General features: G+C 50.6%; 1 protein-coding gene across 1 annotated transcript in view; it reads right to left on the bottom strand.

The window, feature by feature from the left end:
• GALNT18 (polypeptide N-acetylgalactosaminyltransferase 18) overlaps positions 1-22442 on the bottom strand; it is a 328258-nt gene that overhangs the window by 4047 nt on the left and 301769 nt on the right. Inside the window, exon 10 of the mRNA XM_004593782.3 lies at positions 5519-5683. Coding sequence (XP_004593839.2) covers positions 5519-5683 — 165 coding nt within the window. The remainder of the gene's footprint in view (positions 1-5518; positions 5684-22442) is intronic.

Below are 22442 nucleotides of genomic sequence, written 5' to 3'. Positions count from 1 at the left end.
GTCATCTGCATGAGCATGGTGGAAAGAAGCCAGTCCAGGGGCCAAGGCATGGGACCCTTGGACTCCTGGGAAACAACCCGGAGTCCAGAAACAACACTAGATGGAGCCTGACACTTCATCAGATGCTCCTGTCTTTAAAAAATGTTGCTACAACCTTGTCTTCTGCCATGCTGTATTGTATGTGTATCTGTTGGGCATCCCCCTTGGGCATCTGAGGTTACTTGTTGAGGGCAGTGACCAGGGTGCCACAGGAGGGGCATGCTTACCCTGGCACGGGGAGGCAACCCTTCCGGGACCATAACCAGTCCCCATCCCTCCCACCTGTGCATTTGAATATTCAGGTAGGTTTGAAGGAGGTTGGTGCTTAGAGGATGCCATCCTAGCAGCCTTCCTAGGGCAACAGTCCCTTCTGGAAGGTCCCTGGAGAGAGCACCCCAGCATCTGCTTTATCATTTTGTCGCAGCAGTGGTGGAGACAGAGTGATGCTGTCACACTGAGATCAATCCCTTGCCTTGCTGCTCAGGCATCTTGCAACAAAGATCTCCTGGGTGACCCAACGCTGCCTCTGCACTCCTGCCACTGCTCCTGGGCTCTTTGACCCTAATGCTGCTTTCACTCATCACTATGCCACCAAATCCCCTCACAATCTCCCTACAAAGAGCACTCCTAACAGGTGGAAGGACACCCTCAGTGCATTTCCAATGCTAGCTGATGGTCAGTTCGAGAAATCTTTGGATCCAGAAGGAATCACAAGCTGGAAGAATCACAGGAGGCAAGAGTGGCCACTTGTTGTATTATTGGCACATCATTATGTGCTGACATGGGAAGCACTGAGTGTTTAGAGATGGATGTGTTGCTAGAGGGAGACACCTCTGGCTGCTGACCACTGTTACTCAAACCTCGAGTAGGGGAGAGTCCTGGAATAACACCCCCCACCCCCGCTGCCCCATTACTATTTTGTAAGCATCACTGTCTCAAAGCCTGCCCCACTGCCCCAAGCCCAGCTCGCCCTGAGATAATGGCGCCCTCCCTAACCCATCTCTCAGCCCCTGGCTCTTTCCTTCCCATTCTCCCTGCATTTATGTGCTAGGGGATCTTCCAGACCCTACCTCAGACACCCACTTAGAGACCTCCCAGCCCCTCCCTTTGCTAAAAGGCGAAGTTCAGCCTTCTTGTGGATGGCTTTCAAAAACCACAATTGCCTGCCCCCGCCTGGCTCTTCCATCTTCTCTTCCCTAGGCCCCACTGCTGACTCTACATTCCACACACACCCAACAGTGGTGTCATCTGCCTCCAATATACTTCACTGCTGCGTGCCTTGGCCCAGACAGAGCCTCTGCAGGGGACAGTCTTCCCTTTCCATGTCTGGTAGTGGTCGCTGCTACTTTCAAGATCAAATATACACCTGACACGGGAAGCCGCCCTGGAGCTCCACAGACAGAGCTAGTGCCTGCACCTTGGAACACATCTAGGCTTCTGTTTGCACTCTCATCAACAGCTTTTGTTGTGTGTTTACATGCCCGGGAGCTCCTTGAGGGTAGAGGCCCCGTCTGCCTCATATCCACATCCCTCCTGCCAAGCCCCTGAGCTCAATCACTGTTTGATGAACGACTGAAGGAAAGAATGTTCAGCATCGGGGAATTGCTCTTTGGAGCCCTGTATGTCAGCGTTGCCAAGAGATGTCTGCGTTCGAGGTGGTGTCTCTGTGTAAGCGTCTAATCCTGTTCTGATTCAGCCAGGCGCCGTGGCAATTCAGAAGCGCTCCAAGGGTTACAGGAAAGACATTTTGCTTGTTAAACAGAAGAGCTGGCTGTGAGGCAGAAGGGAATATATGCAAATGCATGCCTTTTTTTTTTTTTTTTTTGTAGGAGGACCTGGAAGAATCATACCAGATTATTTGAAAAGCATGCACGCTGGGTGTTTAGAACTTAGATGTGGTCCTTGGGAGAGTCAACAGATGTGGCACATACAACCAGGCAGCAGATTGGAAATGCACCCAGCCAGTCCAACTTCTGCACCAGAACAGTCTAGCAGGTAGGACCCTCCATGTGCTCTGCAAAGACTAAAACAGGCAGCAGGAAGAGTCTGAGCAGTGTTCGGCCATGGAGTTGGGGCGAAAGGAGCCACATGCAGTGTGGTGGCTGCAGGGGGTGCCCCGAGACAGGCCAGACCCAATGTTGGGGACTCAGGCCATGGTCACTGTCACCATGTCATGAGCCTGCTGGCTGCCCAGCGGCTCTGTGGTTTTTAGGGTATGTAATTGCTGCCTAGGGACATCCATGAATAAGCCCAATGTGAGTGTAGGTGACAGATGAATCCTGTTTAACTCCCTTGATGGTGTCATGGAACTTGCTGGCAAGTGGGGGGACTGAGACCAGTGGTTTGGAGAGTCCATAAGGTCTATTTTGGGCCAGACTGATTCACCAGTCCACATGGAAGGGGTGGCTGGACAGAACAGCACCCACCAGTATTTGTGGGAGCTGGATAATAGGATCATTTTGCAGTTAGCAAGCCTTTCCCATATGTTCATTATTAAATATCAATGAGGGTAGAATTCCTGCACTGGAACTTAAAAGTCTTGTTTCCAAGCCACCCCTTTGGTGCAAGGATCAAAGGTGTGGGTGCCCACACCTTTTATCTGGAGGTTTTCATCAGACAGGATGTTAACACGCCGATAGCTGTCAACCCTGTTCATTCAAACAGGGATCCTCTGGGGTTGCCTGGCCAAGGCCAGGTGCTGGCATGAAGAAAGGTGGCAGATAGACTTTTGGGTGTCTTTACCTCAAGGATCAATGGGTGTTAGTCCTAGTCAGGGACGGATAGATGAGTATGGAAGGCCAGCCAATGGGTACCACACATGAAAACTGTCCTGGGGCATGGAGCTGCTGCATCACCCCCTGCGAAGGCGCTGGGCACCTGTGGGGAGGGCTCCAGGTGGACAGAGATGGAGGGAATGTGGGCCTAGTCCACTGCAGCAGCCTGGGCCCAGGCTCAGCAGCCAGTTGGAAGACCAGCTCCACTGCTCACAGATCATGTGGTCTTGGCTGAAGGACTTCATCTCAGTTTCTCTCCTTGGAGGCAGGTCTGGATTTACTAAAACAAAAATGGGCTCACAGAGGCAGGTGGAGCTCTGTATCCCAGCTGGCTCTGGGACCCCAGGAGGAGCAAGGCCTCTGGGGGCGCACACATGGATGAGGTCAAGTGCTCAGGGTCCTAGGCACCCAGCTGGCTTGTGACATCCAGGGGCCAGACCAGGGCAGCCTGATCCCAGCAACTGCTGCTTCTCCTCCCCCTCCTCCTTTTGCTCGCTGGGAGTTGAGGTGGTTCGTCCATTAGAGGACTCTTAACTATGCAGGTCAAGGTGTCCACCTCATGTCTCCCAGGGCTAAGCTTCTTAGGGATCAGACCCTGAGCAGACAGGGGCTGGCCGAAACTCCCAAACTGCACTGCAGCCTCTTTCTGACTTCCGTCTCTGTCCCTTCCGAGAATCTCCCACTTCAGCCCAAACCTGAATGTGTCCCATGGACCCAAGGCTTCCAGGACCCAGTCACTCCTGACTATCTGCGGTGTTCCCAGCAGACCTGGGTGTGATGTTCTCACTGCTTCTGCACATGCTGTTCCCTTTTCCTGGAATGTCCTTTTTTCCTTCTCAACAGATCAGGCTCCCACACATTCCAGAATATTCCAAGCTAATTATGGCATCTCTGTCCCACTACCACCAACCTCCTGTACTGCTTCACACACACAGTCCCCAGGAGGAATAGAGCGGCTCCCGCAGACCAGGCAGCCATTCTCAGGTACAAACCGGTATTCCTGCTGGCAAAGTCAGCTCTGCTCCCCTCCCTGGCCCAGGCAGGCCCTTCCTCTCCCTGTGCAAGCCTTCCATGAGCCTCTCCTGAGCCTGGAATGTCCATGTCCAGTATCCTCCCTGCCCTCACACTCCAGGCCTCTTGGCACATGCCCTCACTGGCACCACCTCAGGCTAAAGCTGGGGCAACCTGGGTGTTTATGAAGAGGGTGGTAAGAGGAAGACATGACAGAATGTCATGCTGCAGCCCTGATCCTGGCCTTCATCCAGGTGGCCACTTCCCCCACTGTCCAGGCATTAGAAAACAGAAGACAGCACCTGAGTATTTCATGGACAATAATGAGCATGTGCACCCTGGGCATGTGACTTGCTTGTGCCTCTTCACGGTCATTTCTAAGATCAGGGGAGTGACACGGGTCACCTATGGCTGCGGGGAAGGTGAAAGGAGTTCTATGCACTACAGACTGGCAAGGTCTGGCGTGCAGTTAGCCTGGGTGAGTGACAGATGCTATTCTTCCTGGGACACACTTGGACAGTTAAGAGCATAGGCCTAAAGCCCCACAGGCAGGAATACGTGGGGTAACTTCTGGGTCCCTTGTGGACCATTTGCTGAGCTCCAAGGTGCCACACGCAGGGGACCTGCCTGTCCCCTCCATGACACCTATTTTTCTGGAGTTATAAAGCCCCAGGAACTCTTGCTCCACTCCCTCACCAGCCCCTAAATCCATGACTTGCCTTTGAACTTGCTGCTCAGTATTGACCTTCACCACCCATTTAGAACTTGAAGGTTTCTCTGAGTCCTCAGGATCTGCACTTCCTAAGCCCAGGCGAAAGCTGCCCAATGCTCATAGAGTGTGATGTAGCAAGGGCTCCCCTTACCAGCCTCCCTGTGCATGGGACATTTCCTGTAGCCCAGGCTTAGAACCAGGGTGGCAACTCACAAAGCTTCTTGCTGTGTTCCTACAACTCATTCCTCTCCAGGGAGGACATAGCTGGCTCAGGGAAGCTGCAGGGCCTCTGCCACCCCCAGAAGCAGACATTGTCTTCCTGACCTCTCCAGGCAAGACCCTGTGGGTGGAAACTGATCCTATTTTGCAAATTCCCTGGAGGTTAAAGGCCTCTGGGTGGAGACGGTTTTCAAAGCTGGGCATTTGGCTCCCTAGGCATCATGGTATAATAGGGAGCCATAGGGGCCTATCAAGAGCCCCTGAATTGGTAAGGACTTGACAAGAGTAATGTTCCCTTGGTAACTAACATAGGGATAGCCCTTCATGACATGGTCCCCAGACAGTGTCCTGCAAGGAAACCTTGTTGCCGAGAGTGGGCACTTCCTGGGAGCTAGGCAGAGCAAGCCAGAGAGCAGAGAAACAGCTCAGCCAGTGCGCCTGGGCGGTCCAGGGCTTCACCTTGGGACCAGGGGCTGGAGTGAAATGTGGAGGTTCAACATCAGAGAGACCCGAGTGGAAATCCAAGCCCTGTTGCTTCCTGTGTGACTTGGGGCAGGGGGCTCTTCTCTCTGAGTCGCAGTTTTCTTAGTGATGACATAACATGCTATGAGAGAAACCGTCATGACAGTCTTCCCCAGAGCCAGGATCAGATGATGCAGACAAAAGCCCCAGTACATGGAAGGATGGCATGTCAGCAGCCCAGTGCCCAGCCTCCTCTCCCTGGTCCCTGTTGCCACTCTTCCCCTGGGGTTGGGATCAGTACCTGAGAGAACTGCCAGTGCAGCTTCATCCTCTTGGCTTTGGCATAGCTGCACTCGATGAGCCGTGGGCGGCTGTTGACGTCCACCAGGCACCGGTTGTCGTCGTCGTCCACCGTGGGGCTGAGGATGCCCACGTGTATCTGCTGACTGCTTGTGTAGTACACGTTCTGGGGTGGGAGGAAGAGAGGAGGGACAAGGTGAATTGCAACAGGAAAGGGGCGGGTTTGAGTCTTCCAGTGCAGCTCACCACGGGTCACATCAAGGCTCCTAGATTCTTTATGTCCAGCAGTCTTCAAATGACTTTCTATGGCGGTGGCTGTCTGGCTTGCATGTGTAATACAAACAAAATTTCCAAGAAATAAAATTTACTTTCACTATTTACAGTGCATGCTGATGTTTTCTGGTCCATTCTTTCGTTGAAAAACATGGGCTATGGCTTTTTAAATTAATTTTACAACCCAAACTTTTAAAAAACATCTTCTGCAGCCATTATGTCCAGGCTTGTGGGCCTCCTCCATGAATATTTTGTGCCACATACTATGATTGGTCAATACACACTGAGCAAAATGACTCAAAACCATGTCTTTGGGAGCTCAGAATCTTAGGGATTGGGGAAGATGTTGCCCATTATTTCCATCTGCACCAAGACTATGTACAGTTGGGGATGGCGACTTCATTCTTAAAGGGTCAGGTGGCAAATTTGTTTGGCACTGAAGCTGTGCTGGGAGGATCTTCAAGATCACCCTCAGGTTCAGTAAATCATGAGAAAGACTCGCAGGTCTCAACAGACAGTTGCACTCAAAGCTCTGGCTTCTGACAGCAAAAGGATACTTGGCAAATCAGCAAGGGGAAATGGCCCATGGCTGAGTCTGTGGGAATCAGGAACTAGTGTGTACCCAAGGGTTTCTCCCAGCAGAGTCACATCGGATGTACTCTATTCCCCAGCAATGCTTTGGGGCTACACACATGATGGGACATGCTCACTGCCAGGGAGGCACGGTGGAGACTTGGCATCGTGGTTACTATTAGTGGGTGCCTCTCACTCAGGAAAGCAAGAAAAGATGACCTGTTCCACCTAATGAAGCACCAGGGGTTCCACTTCTGAGTTCTGGTGGGATTCCTGAAATCTGGGCCCCCAGATGCGAGTCAAGGCCCAAACCTGTCAGCAGGCCTTCAAGGACTGGAGGCAGGCCTGCCATGGGGATTCATTTCTGTACAGAGACTGAAAGCCTCTGAACACTCAACTCTGTTGCTGGCATGCAAGGATGTTCATGGATAATACATGGATAATACATGAATGCATAGCCATGTTACAATTACACTGCACTGACAAACATAGGGACTGTTGGAAAAGTGCATGTGTAGCCTAGGGATCAAGACACTGGCGTCACACATTAGGGTACCTGGGCTCAGTTCCCAGTTCCGGTTCTTGACTTCATCTTTCTCATACAGATTCTGGGAAGCCGTGATGATGGCTCCAGCAACTGAGTTCCTGCCATTTACGTAGGAGACCTGGATTGGGTTCCTGGCTCCTGGCTCCTAGCTCCCACCCTCACCCTGCACTTGCCTTTCCCAGCATTTAGGGGAATGAACCAGTGGATATGAACTCAGTTTCTCTCTGCATCTCAAATAAGAAAATGAGGGGATGGGGTGGTGGTCCATTCCATGCTCATTAGTTTTGTTATAGACAATAGCTAAGGCAAAGATCCTCTGTCCTCAAGGTTCAAGATCTAGCTTCAAGAAATTACCCTCATCTCCGAGTAGTGACTCCCTTCATTGGCCCTATGTGAGGAAGTGTTAGGGCTCTCCACGCTCCGCTCCTTATGTAACAAAGAGAACTGCCACTCTTCCCTCTCTGTTTCCAAGGACAAGCAAACCAAGACAACATTCTGCTCTGCATAAGCTTAGAACATTTAGGGCAATCTCTCTCTCTCTCTCATCACCTCGATCTGTCAAAAAATCTTAACTTGCAATTATTTCTAATTAATTCAAAATGGTAAACTGAAGCATCTTTGGCTTTAGGAAAAGAGGGAGTTGACACATACTTTGTAAAGATGGGTGCCAGACATTGGGAGGTGTTGAGGAGGTAAGGAAACCAGTGCAGGTGAGCCTGGTCAGGGCAGTCCTTCATGAACCTCTTCTTTCCAGCCTCAGAAGTCTTCTTCAGGATCCGAGGAGGGAGTAGAGGGCAGGTAGCATTGCTCCTGTGCTCTAAGAACCAGTTAGGCCAGCGTACAAGTGAAGGCCTGAGGTGGGGGAATTGGAGAGTGGACGAAAGGCATAATTGTCAAAGACATGAGCCACATGAAAGGACTGTTTCCTGGGAAAAATGACCCAGAACTGTCACTACTTACAGGCCCAGTGGACTCGGGAGACAGCAAGTTGTGGAGAGAGGGCTTAGGGCTTCCTGAAGAGAAGGTTGGGGATAATGGTAAGGGGTGCTGAAAACACAGCCCAACTTCACTGTCCCACCCCACTGGGGTAGCCCATTGGAAGAGCCCAAATGGAACCCATTGACATGTTTCATGAAGTTGGCTTCTTAAGGTGGATAGTATATGTCTGGAGAATAGTGGAAGATACTTATCACAGCCAAGAGTTCCACTCTCTGAGGTCATCTCCAAATGACTAGGAAGCGGACTCCATGAAGGTAGGCATCAACACCTGTAATGTGGGCTGATCCTTTTTACAATTTGTGACCAAAGCCAAACACATGCAGAATGGCCATCGGGAAAATGTGAGCAGGACACACAGGCCAGGGAGCCTCCCCCATCCTAAATGGGATAGTTAAGTGGTAGACCTCTAATTGGGCTCTTGGGACCAACTATCTTGTGCGCTGGATTTCCACCCAGCAAAGTCGATGATGCTCTGATGACCCGCTGTGACCTCTGCTGGGCTTGAGGGAGAATGTCACGGAAGTAGAATTTAGGAAGCTAAACAGCTGTGCCATTAACCATGTGATCCACACATTCATTAAACCAACAAACCATCCCTAAATTGAGGTCTAGCAACACAGGACAACCCCAGGGGTTCCTGTCCTGCAGAACCACAGCCACATGGGAGCCCACACGGAGGCAGTGGCCCTAATCACACCTATTTGAGAACTGTCCCTATTTCTCTTCTCACTCATCCTGACTCTTACTACTTTGAAAACAGAAATGAAAATCCAATCCCTCTAGAAAGCCTTCCTGAATATGGAAAAGAACAGGACCTCAGCCTGCCACCTGGGCCTCTCTAACAGGTGAGCACTTGTTGAACTTCCCGGGTTCCTCAGGGTAGTGGAGCTCTTAGTCGCCCCTATGTGCAGGACCCCACTTCCCCATGACTCAGGAGTGTGGGCTGTGAGGTGAGAGAGCCAGGGAATCAGTCACTTCCATCTTCCTCTCATCTCCTACCACCAGAGCCTGCCTCTCTTTTCCAGGGAGCCACTAGCAGCCCCCCCAGGTACTCATGAAAATTAGTTTACTTGGCTCCCCTGAAGTGTCTGGGGAGCTGTTCTGAGGGCTATATGTGCACTTGCTATTGGATACACCTGTCACTGAGCTGGTTTTGGCTTCAGGGTCTAGGGACAATCATAATAGAGAAAGACACTTGTTTGGTATCTAAAAAGCAAGTGACAAAGTGCATCTGCACTGGTGCAGATCACAGATGGACGCACAGTCCAGGGGGCCAACTCAAGTCCTCACTCGGACATGTCACAAGTCCAGCCCCGAATCAATAATAGCCTGAGCACAACAAAAGAGCAGTTGGGAACAAAGTGTCCTACTTTCAGTGCTTGCACACCCAGCCGCACAGTCCTGGGGAGCCTTGATGGTTTAAGTGAGAGGCGACCTGCAGCTGGGATGCTCTGCAGGGGTTACTGTGGCCAACAGGGGATGGTTGGGTGGTCTGAGGACACTCTTGATCATCATGACAGCAGGGACGGGGGGAAAGGGTTACTACAGAATCTAGCTGGGGAGACATTACGAATGCTGTCCTCCACCCTGCTATGCACAGGGCAGCCTCCTATAGCATAGAAGTCTCTGGCCCCAAATATCAATAGCATTGCTGTTAAGAAACCATGCGCCGACTGGGGACTCAGGCCAAAGCCACTGCTGCAAGGCAGTGGCTGAGTCCTTGGCTTCTCCAGGCCCAAGAGCGACCTTCCCTCAGGGTGAGTAGCTATGAGGGGAACTTGGGAACTGGATTAATGTCCTAGCTCCACCCTGCCGCCAAAAGCTGGCAGCAGGGCTAGTCTGGGAGGATTCCAGACCTTGGGGGCTGGGGGCGGCTTGAAACCCCTCACAGGGTGACAGCTGTGGGAGGTGCCCCTGCCAGGCGGAATCCAAGACTGGGAACTCAGGCCAAAGCCACTGCCGCGAGGCAGTGGCTGAGTCCTTGGCTTTGGGCGGCCAGTGCACCAAATGGTGCCAGGCTCTGCCTACTGGCCGCCCAGTGGCGAGCTCTGGGGTTTTTATGATATGAAATAGCTGCTTAGGGACATCCATGAATAAGGCTGGCTTTAGTGTAGGTGAGACACGAATTCCCGGTGATTCCCAATAACAGGGACATGAAACTTTAGGGTAAGAGTGGGACTGAGACCTGAAGGTTTGAAGGGGAGCGCACATAAGATCTATTTGAGCCAGACTGAAACACCAGCCAAATTAGGAATCCTGAGAATGGCTATTAGCATAGAGTTCACTGACTGCCACACACCGGTCCACACCAAAGCTATGGATGGGGGCCTGTCTAGCTGGGCACCATAACTTGACTGGGTGGTGAAACAGTGGACTGGTCACATTCAGCAGAGTCAAGACACTTACCAGCATGCAAGAAAATTTAGTTTGGGGGTAAACTCTATGGGGGAAGTCTGGGCCTAAGCCTGTGGAAATACAAGTCCCACAGGCTAGCTCGCGGGCTGGGGTGATGAAGGGCTGAGCTAGGAGTGACCATGGCACCTGCCATCACTTTTGGGTAAAGGAACCAATGGCATTCTGGGCAGGTCAACGCAGCATCACCTGAAGGAGCATCCTAAAACAGGATGTGGAGTGGGCCGAGCTGCAACTGGAGTGAGCCGAGCTGCAACTGAAAGGGGGCAGACTGGGCAGGGCCAAACACATTTCAACTCAAAATAAAAAGAATAGAAATCAGGATGGAGCACATGTCATTCCAACCTAGGCTCTTACAACAACTGGTTTACAGGAGGCAGGGATATATGCCACAGCATTGAAGGCAAAGGCTGAGACAGGTGAGGGGAACACCTGTGGGCCTCATGTGAGCTAGATCGGGGAAGGGCCTGATTGGGCTGACTGTTCCAACTGGTGCAAGCAAAATTAGAGTGGGGAAGTGTTGGTAGGGCTTTGCCACATCATCAGATGGCACAGACTGGCACTGAGGGCAAATTCTGTTAAGTTGGAGAGTGCGCAATACAGAAGTTGGAGTGGCCTAGTAGGGAGATAGTGGGCACCTCCCTCGTGGGTAACTACTCCCACTGGAGAGCACGAAAACCAGGACAGGGGCAGGGTTGCTAAACAGAAAGGCACCTGCCAGTATGTGTGTGGGCTGGATAGCAGGCTGGTTGGGTCGAACTAGGCTTCAATGCCCATTGACAAGTACCAGAGCTTAATGGGAGGTGGGACAGATTGAACAAACCTGCAGTATATACTGGCAAGCATGGGAGCTAGGGAAGGGAGCAGGCCTGGTGGGGGTTATGGGGAGTCATCCCAGCTGGGCTGCAGCTCCCACTGGTTTGCGTGAGTACTGAGTATGAAGTGGGTAGGATCGAGCTGGACCACAATACCCATTGGTCCAAGTGGATGACAAGGCTGGAAACAGAACTGACCCAGCGGAGACAGGTCACATTAAGCAGGGCCATGACATTAACAAACACGCTAAAGAACCATATCTGGGGGAAGATTTTGTGGGGGATGTGTGGGCCAAAGCCTATGGAAATTCTAGCCCCACAGGTTACTTCAAGAGATGGAGTGGTGATGGACTAAGCTAGGTGTGACCGGAGAGCCTGCCATTGATCACAGATTGGAAAACTGACGGCAGTCTGGACTAGTTGGGGCAGCGGCGCTCGAGTGTGCATCCTGAGTGGGGTGTGGGGTGGGCCGGACTGCAACGTTCACCAGCTCATGCAAGGCCAAGGGGAGGGCTGGACTGCACCGGGCACTGGCCTAAAGCCCAGTGGCATGTATGAGAACTGGGTCTGGGAGGGGATCAGGGGGAGAAACTTGGGAAGCTCCCCTGACGAGTTATAGCTCCCACTGGCGAACAGGTGGTCCGGACCGGCGGGTTGGACAGGCTGGGCAAAGTAGCACCAACGGCTCGTCAATGTATGAAAAGGTGACGGAATGTGCACACCGGGTAGTACTGAGCAAACCTTAGCCCACAAGTAAGATTGGAAACCAAGTTGGAGCACAGGACATGCCCATCTAGGTTTCTGCACCAACTGGTCTGAGCGAGTCACGGATGCTGAGCCACAGTGTCTAAGGCAGGGGTCGCAACAGGTGAGGGGCTGTGCCAAGCTGAGTCAGAGCAACCACTGGCATGTGTGTGATCTATGGCTGGGAACAGGCCTGGTTGGGGGACTAAGGGGACAACCTAGCTGGGTGGAGGTTCCCACCAAGGGGCACACAAGCTAGAATGGGGGCTGTGTTCTGGTCAGGATACAGTTGTAGTCTCCTTTGGCACTAGTGTGGACTGGGACAAGACACACCAGGCCGGGCCAGACTGTAACACCTTCTGGTGTTCTGGAGGACCAGGGTAGATGTGGGACGGACTAAGCTAGGTCTCAACCCCAACTGAGCCATATATGAGCTGTGTGGGTATGGACGAACCGTGGCTGGGTTGAAACACCCAACAGCAAGAACCAGAATGGGTTGAATGGGTTGAATGCCAATTGGGAAAAGCCACTGTTCCTGCTAGGACAGGAGGTAAACTGAGTAGTGCTGGCTCATGGACCTCCTGGTATGTGTGAAACCTGGCACTCAGAGGGGTTCCGATGGAGAAGCCTGGGCAACTCCTTTGGCAGGACACAGACCCCGCAGGTAAGCGCAAGAAGCATGGAAGGAAACAGCCAAGGGGCCATGGAAAGTTTCCCACTGGCATACATTTGGCATGGGTCGGGGGCAGACCAGGTTGAATCAGTTCACGTCATCCACTGGCAAATCCAAACGCCAGAACAGAGTGTGGGTCGAGTCAGGTTCGGTCGCGACAAAAGCAGTACACCACACAGAATGCCAAGGTGAGGTTGCCTGTGCCAGATGTGACCGCAGCACCCAACCAGCACATGTGAGAACCAGGAAGGGAGGGGGCAGAACCGGCAGGGGAATAAAGGGTGGTTCCCTTGCTGAACAGCTACTCCCACTGGAGAGTGTGAGCTGGGATGGGGGTAGACCAAATTGGGCAGGGCTATAACACCCGTGTGCCTCATGTAGACCAGATCAGGGAAAAACCAGGCTGGGCTGATTATTCCCACTGGTGCAATCTACAATTGGAGTGGGTGAGGGTTGTTTGGGCTTAGCCACAGCAGAAGCTGGCAGAAGCTGGCACTGGGGGCTAGTTCTGTCAAGTTAAACCACAGAACCACCTGGAGAGTGCATAATCTGGGAGTGGGAGTGGTCTGGGAGGGAAATAGTGGGCTCCTCCCTCTTGGGGGTACCACCCCACCCACAGGATGGCACGAAAACTAGGACAGGGGCTGGGTTGGCTAGACAGAGACAGCCAACAACATCCGTGAAGGCTCGAGAATTGAGCTGGTTAGATGGAACAAGGTTTTAATACCCATTGACATGTACGAGAGCAGAAGGGGATGTGGGACAGACTGGACTAGTCTGCCACACATACTGGCAAACCAGGGTAGGGGGCTGGCCTGGTTGGGGTTATTGTGGGTCACTCAAGCTGGGCTGCAGCTCCCACAGGTTTATGTGAGGGCTGAGTATGTGCTGGGCAGAACCAGGCTGGACTGCAAACACCCATTGGTTCCAGTGGAAGACAGGGATGGAAACAGAACCAACCCAGCAACTGCAACCACCAACTGATCATGGTGATGGACTGTGCCGGGCCCTGTTCTTGCTAGTACATACAAGAATCTGGTCTGGGAACACCTCAGACAAAGTTTCTTTGGAGATCCCCCCAACTGAGCTTTTGGACTCAGAACGCTAACTCTCAAATGACAGAGGACAGAACAAGTTAATCAACCACCTCAGCTATATGCTGGCAATGAAAATACTGGGCAAATGGAGACTATGTGATGGACTATGTCAATCAATGGATTCTCCAACGACCGCATCATGCTTGGAGTGGTGAAAGTGGCAGCAATTCAGAACTGTTGAACTATCAAAACCACTTGAGCAAGACCCTCGGAGCATGCCCTACATCTGGGACCTGGGGTGGGTGGAAGACTGGGTGGGGCTTCTCCCTTAAAATCTCCTTTTACATCAGATATATTAAGGAAACAATAAAAAAAGGTAAATTAAAAAAAAAGAAACCATGTGCCTTAGATGGCAAATAGAAGCAGAACTCTCTTTAGGTCTTGCTATGAATCAGGCATGAAGTATCTCAAATATTTTTCTCTTTCAATCTTAATCGTGACTCTGAGGCAGGTACTGGCTGGATGTCCCTTCTCTGGAATGCTTGGGACCAAAAGTGTTCCGAATTTCATGTTTTTTTTTTCTTCAAATTTTGAAATATCTGTATTCAAATAACAATTTTAGAGGTGGGATCCCATCCATATAAGATTCACCTACGGTTAATTTACAAGGCTACTTCAAAGAGTTGGGAAAATGAAATGTAAAGACAAGCTTATTATGGTGCAACAGTTTCAAAATCCACAGCTTTCCATAATATGCATGTCTAATGAGCTTTCTGAAGACCTCTCACATGGATGAATTCCAAATTGTTTTGCACCAAAATAACTTATTTTTGTTCTGTTTTCTGCAAACTTTTGAGGTTTCCTGGTATGCTTTACACATATAGTCTGACAGTGATCTCACAGAATGACTTGAATGCATTTGAATTTTGACTGCAACTCACTGTGACATGAGCTCAGGTGTGGCATTTTTTCTTTGTGACATCCTGTGGCACCCATACAACTGCATATCTTAGATTTCTGGTTTAGGGATGCTCACTTTGTACGACTACTATCTGTCACCCTATAGATGAGGCTCACTGAATGCCAGGTGCCCAAAGTTACCCTGTTGGTGGCCAGCAGCTGAAATGTAAGATGAGAGAGTTGGATTCTGGCATCACAGGTCATCAGCCACCATCCTCGCCTACCTTTGCAGGGTCACTCTGGCTCCAGCAACTGGGCTACATAAGGAGAGAGCCAGTGAAGGGCTGGGTCTCCAATGTGTTCCCTTGCAGCTAAGCTGGGGCCTTGACTGAAGAGTACAGTGGAACTGGCTGCCCTTTCTTATGTCTATGGATGCGTCACTACCCACCCTATCCTCTACCTTGCAGCTCCTCCAGACGTGGCAGAGTGGAGGGAATGGGAGGCAGAGCCTGGCTTTATTCAATTCCAAGGTACAGACTGTAACATCTACCATGTGTATGAGAAATGGGCTCTCGTTTTCCTTACCCAAGTATGAGCCAGAGGCCTCTCTGCAGACAGGGAGAGCTGATTTAAGGGTTCGGTCATTGGCCATTAACCCATGGGGCATGGAGGTTCATTACTGTGCTGAGGGCCATAGTACATGGATGTTAAATCAGGAGCGAAGGGGGAGTCATTTTCAAAATAATCTTATGTCCACCAATGCCAGCACTAGGGTGCATGAGGAATGAAAAACAGCTATAGCTGTGAACACTCCTGTCTTTGCTGTGAAGAAGCACAAACATGCCAGGCACGGTTCGAGAGCTCAGAGCCTCCCCTACTTCCTGGCAGTTGGGAAACAGGTATGGTTAAGCCCTTGAATCTCCCAGCTTTGGGGATGGAGGCTATAACTGCTGTGCAGCCCCATCCATCAGCAGCTGATACAATGCAAAACAGTAATACCCTCTGGATCCTGTCAAGGGCTAGGTTTGGGCTGGGCGCAGGAAACACTGAGAAGAACAAGATGTGTCCCTGCTTTGAGATATCAGCTTGGTGGGGACAGAAGCTCTCAGAACAAATGGGAGACTCTGCTGGGCATATCACAGGCAACTCGTCAATTTGCTGGGAAACTATGCAGTGAATTTCTGTCTGGGGTTGTCAGTGAACAAGCAGTTTTGAGAACAGCCTGAGGATGGGGTAGTTTGCCCAGGTAACTGACAAAGGCAAGGGGCTCATGGCAAAGGAAACAGGGTAAACACAGTCACCAAGGCTCTGTTGCACGGTGCCACTGTAGGTAAAAAGAGCGTCTATGCCTGGGGATGAGCCTGGGGCTGGAAAGTCTGCACAGCACCCTGTTGGGCCAGGAGGGACCTACAACCTCATCACGCATTTTAGTTTGTGAACCCAGCTGAGGGGGTCAGAGTCTTTGGAGGATTCTTGAAAGTGAATGGTTGCTGAGGTTAGAGATGCCTCGGGCAGGCCTGGTTGGAAGATTCTGGTTGTGTCTCTGCAGAGCAGCAGAGAGAAAAGCAGAGTTTTGACTACTGTTTTTGAAATTCGGAACTGAAAAGGTCAAGCTGTGCCTGCCTTCTGCTGCCCATTGTGCAGCCAGGAAGGCAGGGGGGCTGCATTGTTGCTGGGCTGGGAGGGTTCATAGCTGTTGGTGATGCACTGTGATTTCCTCCCAGGTCTTGCACCCACAGTTTTATCACCTCTCTCTCTCTCTCTGCACTATTCTGGAGTGGGGGTGCTCCTTGTGACCCCTGGACTCAAGGCTTGTTTCCTTTGTACAATCACTGGTGGTCTCTGCATTGAAGCCCTGAGTTGGGCAGGAGTGAACCAGCAAGAGGCCAGAGAGAACCCAGAGAAGACAAAGTTGTGGGATGCTGAGGGTCACATTTGTTTTGTTGCTGCAGCATCTTGCCTCACCTTGGTTGCAACAATGGATTGGCCATTCAAAGCACTGCTCCCCATGGCCTTGGCCTAGGCATTGGTTCCAGATCAGCAAATGACCCAGTGAGCCAATCGAAATCTCCCCCGGGACTCTGTGAAATCATGTTTCTGCAAGGCTCTAGGCCTGCCTTCTTCTGCAGCTCAACCAGGAAAACTTCACTATAGGAGAGATCCACTTTATACACAAAAGAAACTAGAGGGGTTGGGGGGGAGAGAGAGAAAGAGAGAGAGAAAGAGAGAGAGAAAGAGAGAGAGAGAGAGAGAGAGAGAGAGAGAGACTTTACACCTTCAATCTCTGGATCCACCCTTGTTTGAAGCCAGAGGCAGTTATGAACTTGTCACTACAAAAGATGATGATGGACTTTGCCTAGTGGCTAAAGTCCTCACCTTGCATGTACCAGGATCCCATATGGGCACTGGTTCATGTCCTGGCTGCCCCACTTCCCATGCAGCTTTCTGCTATGGCCTGGGATAGCAGTATAGGATGGTCCAAGGCCTTGGACCCTGCACCCGCGTGGGAGACCTGGAAGAAGCTTGGCTCCTGGCTTTGGATCAGTGCAGTTCCGGTGATTGCGGCCACTTGGGGAGTGAACCCAGGGATGGAAGATCTTTCTCTTTGTCTCTCCTTTTCTTCATAAATCTCGCCTTACAATAAAAATAAATAAATCTTGACAAAGAGACAGAGAGATGATGACATTACTTTTGCATTTGCTTTGGCTTGAGTTTCTCTTTTGCCACCCAGAGTCTTGACAAATCCAGAACACACAGGAGACACTTCCAGAACACATGTCGGACAAAGCGAAAGGTTTGTTAAGCCACTGTAGCTCCGGGGTCCTTAGCTATTGGGTGATGTTAGACACCATGAGTGTGCATGATTTAATCATTTGTTGTAACAAAGCAGGTTACTGTTTGAAGTACAGAAGTTTGTGAACTTCTGATCTTCTGCCAAGACAGAGATGTGTGTCACTCCTGTCAGTCAGGGTGCTTGACTGAGCTGGTAGCAGGTAGGGAGCTGCCAGGGGACAGGACACATGGTCTTAAGGAGTCCCTGAGAGGTGTCTTCATTTTGTGGGTGCAAGTGGAGAAGCAGCTGAGAACTCTGAGGAAGCCTAAGTTATCACAGTGCAGGATATGACAAGGGTCAGGGATCCGCATGGGAACAGCTGGTGGAGTCCCCTTTTCCTGCCACCTACTGTGCTTGTCTTTAGGAAGCAGCACTAGCAAACTGCCCTGACCTAGACTTTGGCCTCCTGTCATGTTCCTCATTTCTTTCTCTTCCCTGTCTATATCTTGAGCAGCCTGGCTCTGTCTGACACAGGTGCTGGCCCGTGGAGGGCTCTGACCCCATATGAGGCTGCAAACAAAGGCCAGGTCTGGCCTAGCAGAAGCATACTACCAAGAGAGACATTGCTGAGCACGCTTCATTAACAGCAATGGACTGGGAAAGGCTCCAGCAGTGGATGAGCTGAGCTTGTCTTAGGGAAGCAGGATGTGTGCAGAGTGTATACAGCCATGTGGTTGCGAGGGGGCAAGCAGTCATATGGTACTCATAGACTCCTACGAATGTTCATGGAGGTGCTGTTGTCAGTGGCAGGTGGGTGGATAGCCCTTGCCAACTGTCCCACAAAATGCATCTGGCTTGTCAACCAGACTTGAGACATGGGCCTTACCAAGGGTCTGCTGACTGTTGTTCATAATCCCTTTCTGGGCTTGGCCTCTCCTATACAGAGAAGCAAGCCCAAGGAACTCCCAGAAAAATCATTCTGTCTACTTCTACAGAACACCCCTGTGCCAGCCCTCTTGGTAACTGCAACAAGCACTGTTGGCACCTGCACATGGAGGAGGCGCTCCCATGTCTGAGGGCCTTGATTTGCTACAGGTGTTTCTCAGGCCTGCATTGGGCTCTAGGAGCAATCCTCAACCAAATACGGACAGTAGATGCAAAAAACCTCCCTTATTCCTCCATGGGGCAAGTCTGCCCTTCTTCATCTATGGCCTCCAGGTTTCTGGAAATGCCAACATTGATCCAGCCTTGGGATTTGCTTAGATGTGTACTCTTGGTTGTCGTTCCTTCTCCCTACCCCCAGTTTATTTTCCCAAGGCCTCACCAGTCTGTCCCAGAATCACTTTCCAGAGCAGTGACTTGCCTCCAACTTGTTTCAGGGTCTGCTTTTAGGGATGCCCAATTCACAACAATGGCTGAGCATAGACATTAGTCCACCTTGGCCCCTCTGCCCATGACCTTCAGCAGGTGTGCCTGAGGCTGAGCCCATAGTCCTGCTGCACTGGTGCCCAGGTACACCTTCAGTCAGCAACAGGGCTCACTGTAAACACCAAACTCAATACCCCTGAGTCTTTTGGGAATACCAGATCTGACAGGCTCTCTCCACTCTGGTAGATGTGAGCCCTTAGCCTGGGAGTTCTGAGTCTGCTGCCGCCTCTGATCTGTGGGACACCAATATATAAAGTCCCTGCGTGGGTCCTTCCCTGCAGCTGTGATGCCATCCTGTGATGGGGTTTTTTGCTCATCCGTGCCTGGTCTCCCACTGGAGATCCAGACACATCATTTGCAGGCACTGCCTATCCAACAATGATCCGAGTTCTGCCCAGGGTTGGCCCCAATGCCAATGCTCTGTGAGCCTGTGGTGAGCATGAAGCTGTTAGAGGGGGCCAAGAAGACTCCTCCCTGGAAAGACACAGAGGCAAGGCAGCCTACACAGGCACATCTGGGGTAACCCTAGAGAATATCCAGGAGTGCTTCCTGCTGAACCCACCACCCTCAAGAGATGTCGATTCCCACATTTCCCTAGTCCACCCTTACTTGTTTCTCAAAAAGGTGCCCACCTTTTGCTTTCAGCTTAAGGTGCATACATTTATTTATTGTTTTAATGAGTGATCCCTGTCTCAATTAACAAGCATAATTTGCTTATCAGTAAGTTCCCTGCAAGATTCCTTTAGGTCTTACTTTGAAAGGGATTCATTAAAACTCCTCACAGCTGTTACCTGTCTACTGCTTTATGAACCACGTCTACTTATTAACAAAGAGCTCTGAGGAAGACTTCCTTGACATTCTTCTTCTGCCAACTGACCCTACACCAGCTTTGCATCAGCCTAGGATGGTCCATACACACTTCTTAACTACTCTGAAACAGTGATCCACTGCCCTGTCCTATGAGGTTCCTCCTTGTATTCCCTGCCCTGCTGAGCTATGATCCATCCTTGCATCACCACATGACCACCTGTCCATCTTTGACCAATGGGATGCATGCTGTGATGTGTATGTCACTTCTAATCCAAAGCTCTGAGAGCCATCATGTGATCATCACATCCCTCTGATGGCTGCAGCATCCCAGATGGGGGCGGCTCCATTGACCCTCCATGGGGGGATGCAGCTGAACCAAGACAGATGGGAGCACTGGCAAGAAATCAGCAGCTGTTTTAAGATCCTGAGAGTTCAGGGGCACATCAACCTAAGAGGGGGGAACCCTGCCAAACCCTCAAATATGGGATGCTGACTTTGGGGGCTAGAACTGGGTGGTGAAGAAATCAGTGGAGCTAGAAAGAGGATGACCCTTTCGGAGCAGCAGTGGAAGATGTGTCTAAACTGCTGCCTTTCATATCTTGGTGGACTGACACCACAGTGAGTGAGCTTGTGCAGTAGGTGATGAGCGAGGCTTTGTTACTATCGCTGCTTTTGACAAGGTGCTGCAGATGAGAGATAAGGTCGGGGAAGAAATGCACATGTAGCATGACCGAGAAATGTTCGCTATTGTAAGCCACTGAGATTTTGAGGTCACATATTATTGGAGCATAATAAAATCTGAAAATGACTGACAACCCTTTTGCTGTGCTCCTGTACCAATTCATCACACTGAACAGACTCACGAAATGTGACATGTGCTCCTAGGAAAGCATACAAGGGACTTTGGAGATCCAGATGTGGCAGACTTGATTAAACATGGGGAGAATGAAGAGGGTGGGTTCAACAGAGATCAACTTGGACAGAAACCCCTTGGATTTCCTTCTTCCACTGTCCACTATTTACTCAGCCATGCATTCTCTCAATTGAGTCCCTGGTAAACACAGGGGCTCCCAATGGTGCCAACCTCACAGGGGTCCAGTAGAATGATATGCAAAGGGTAGTGCTTCGTATCAGCTGTTAGCAATGCTCTTACAATGTCAACCATCTTCTGCTAGAGCACAAGTTCCCGGAAGGCAGGCCACATGTCTCTTGCTCACCATGATATTCCTACGATTCAACCCATTGCTTGACACCTAACATGTACTCAAAGCTCACTGTCTGATTAGATTTATATCATTTATTCCAGGAACGTTTGCACTCCAATTCAGAAATCCCTCCTTGCCCACTCCCTAGGGCCTGCTTCCTACCCCTTTCTAAGCCTCCTGTAAGCTCTTCTCTGCCCTGTTTCAGACCAAGAGCTTCCCACACCACTCCCCTTATAGCCCTCTGGATTAATGGCTTAGATAGAACAAGCTCTCTCCCCAGCACAAGATTTTTTAATATTTGCTCCTAGGACATAGTCTTGCCAGGTCTTACTCCTGTACCCTCGTGAGGAATGAGCAGGCTCAACTCCTTCCTGTTCACAGCAAGGTTCCTGTGCTGCCTTAAGAGGAGTTTAGAATGTTCCTGAGGAGAGAGGCTCTGTGTGTGTGTGTAACATTTTAACACACAGTAAAAGTGGGTTCTGGACCCTCTAGCAATCTCAGTAATTAGGAAGGTGTAGGAAAAAGCCTGGTAATAAAACCTGCAGGTTAAGATTCAATAGGGAGAAGTTAGCTGAGAACAAAAGAGAGTTCATGTGGCTGAAATAATGGCATCTGATTTTAATCTGCAAATATGAATCTCCCTGAGTAACTTGCTCCAGCACCACCCTCATCTCCATTTCCATTATTGTTCAGGAGAATATAGCCTGTCTTGTGGGGAGGAGGGGAAACTCCAGCTCCCTGTTGGATGTTATACCGGTCCGATTGCAATGCCAGATGGACCACAAACAAAGGTCGTCATTTTGGGAATCCCTTTTCCTGCCATATCACAAGATAGGCACTTTGGATTGAGTGAACAAATTCATCAAAAAGTGAATATACCAGGCCAGTGTGATTGATTTTTTAAGTAGCTGCAATTTTTTTTTCATCCTTGTCTGCAAAGCATTTTGCACTGGGACTCTGAGCTCACCTCTTTTTAGGGGGAGTCTGTTTCCCTTCCTCTTGGGCCTGGGCTTGGGTGTGTGATTTAACATTGGCCGATGTGACCTCCACAGCAAAGGTGACACCCACAGGGTGTCAGAGAAGCATCAGGCACATTTGAGCTGGACCCCTTTTGCAACCCTGGGAAACAGATCAGGATTAGGCCCAAGGCTGTGCCCTCCGGCTGACAGTCAAACCAGCCTCTAGAAGCAGAGACCAACAGCTGACCACTAGCTGGCCCAGACGTCTGTATGACCCAGCAGAGACTGGCATAGCAAAGCAGCAGCCCAGTCCAACGTCCTCACCAGTAGAATCTCGGGCTGAATAAACCCACTCATCTGTGGGTAGTTATTATATCAGGGTCCTGATCTGGTGGCTCATTTTCACAGGTGTGTTTGTCAGAGTGTGTGGGTGGGCAGCAATTGCTGTTCTTTTGTGTTCTTCCCGGATGAAGATAATCACAAATAATTATAGTAATGATAATATTTCACACTTAGTAAGTTCTTACTAGATGGCAGGGGTGCCAAATGCTTCCCGTTGTACACTCATGTAATCTGGAGAACAGTCTGGTAGCTAGGGGGATGGCTGCTTCTTCAGTTTCAGCTGAGACGAAAAATGCAATGGAGATAAAGTACTGGATAACAAATGCAGAGCTGGGATTCAACACAGGTCATTCTCTCTAAAGGCCATCTCTCACCCAACAGAAGACCCCGATTTTTCTCTTAAAATGGCATTTATGCATCCGTTTGAGAGGTGGA

The sequence above is a fragment of the Ochotona princeps genome, chromosome 4, assembly GCF_030435755.1.
Source record: "Ochotona princeps isolate mOchPri1 chromosome 4, mOchPri1.hap1, whole genome shotgun sequence".
Taxonomy (NCBI): Eukaryota; Metazoa; Chordata; class Mammalia; order Lagomorpha; family Ochotonidae; genus Ochotona; species Ochotona princeps.
The sequence above is the reverse complement of the archived record's forward strand: the minus strand, read 5'-3'. Positions and strand labels throughout refer to the sequence as shown.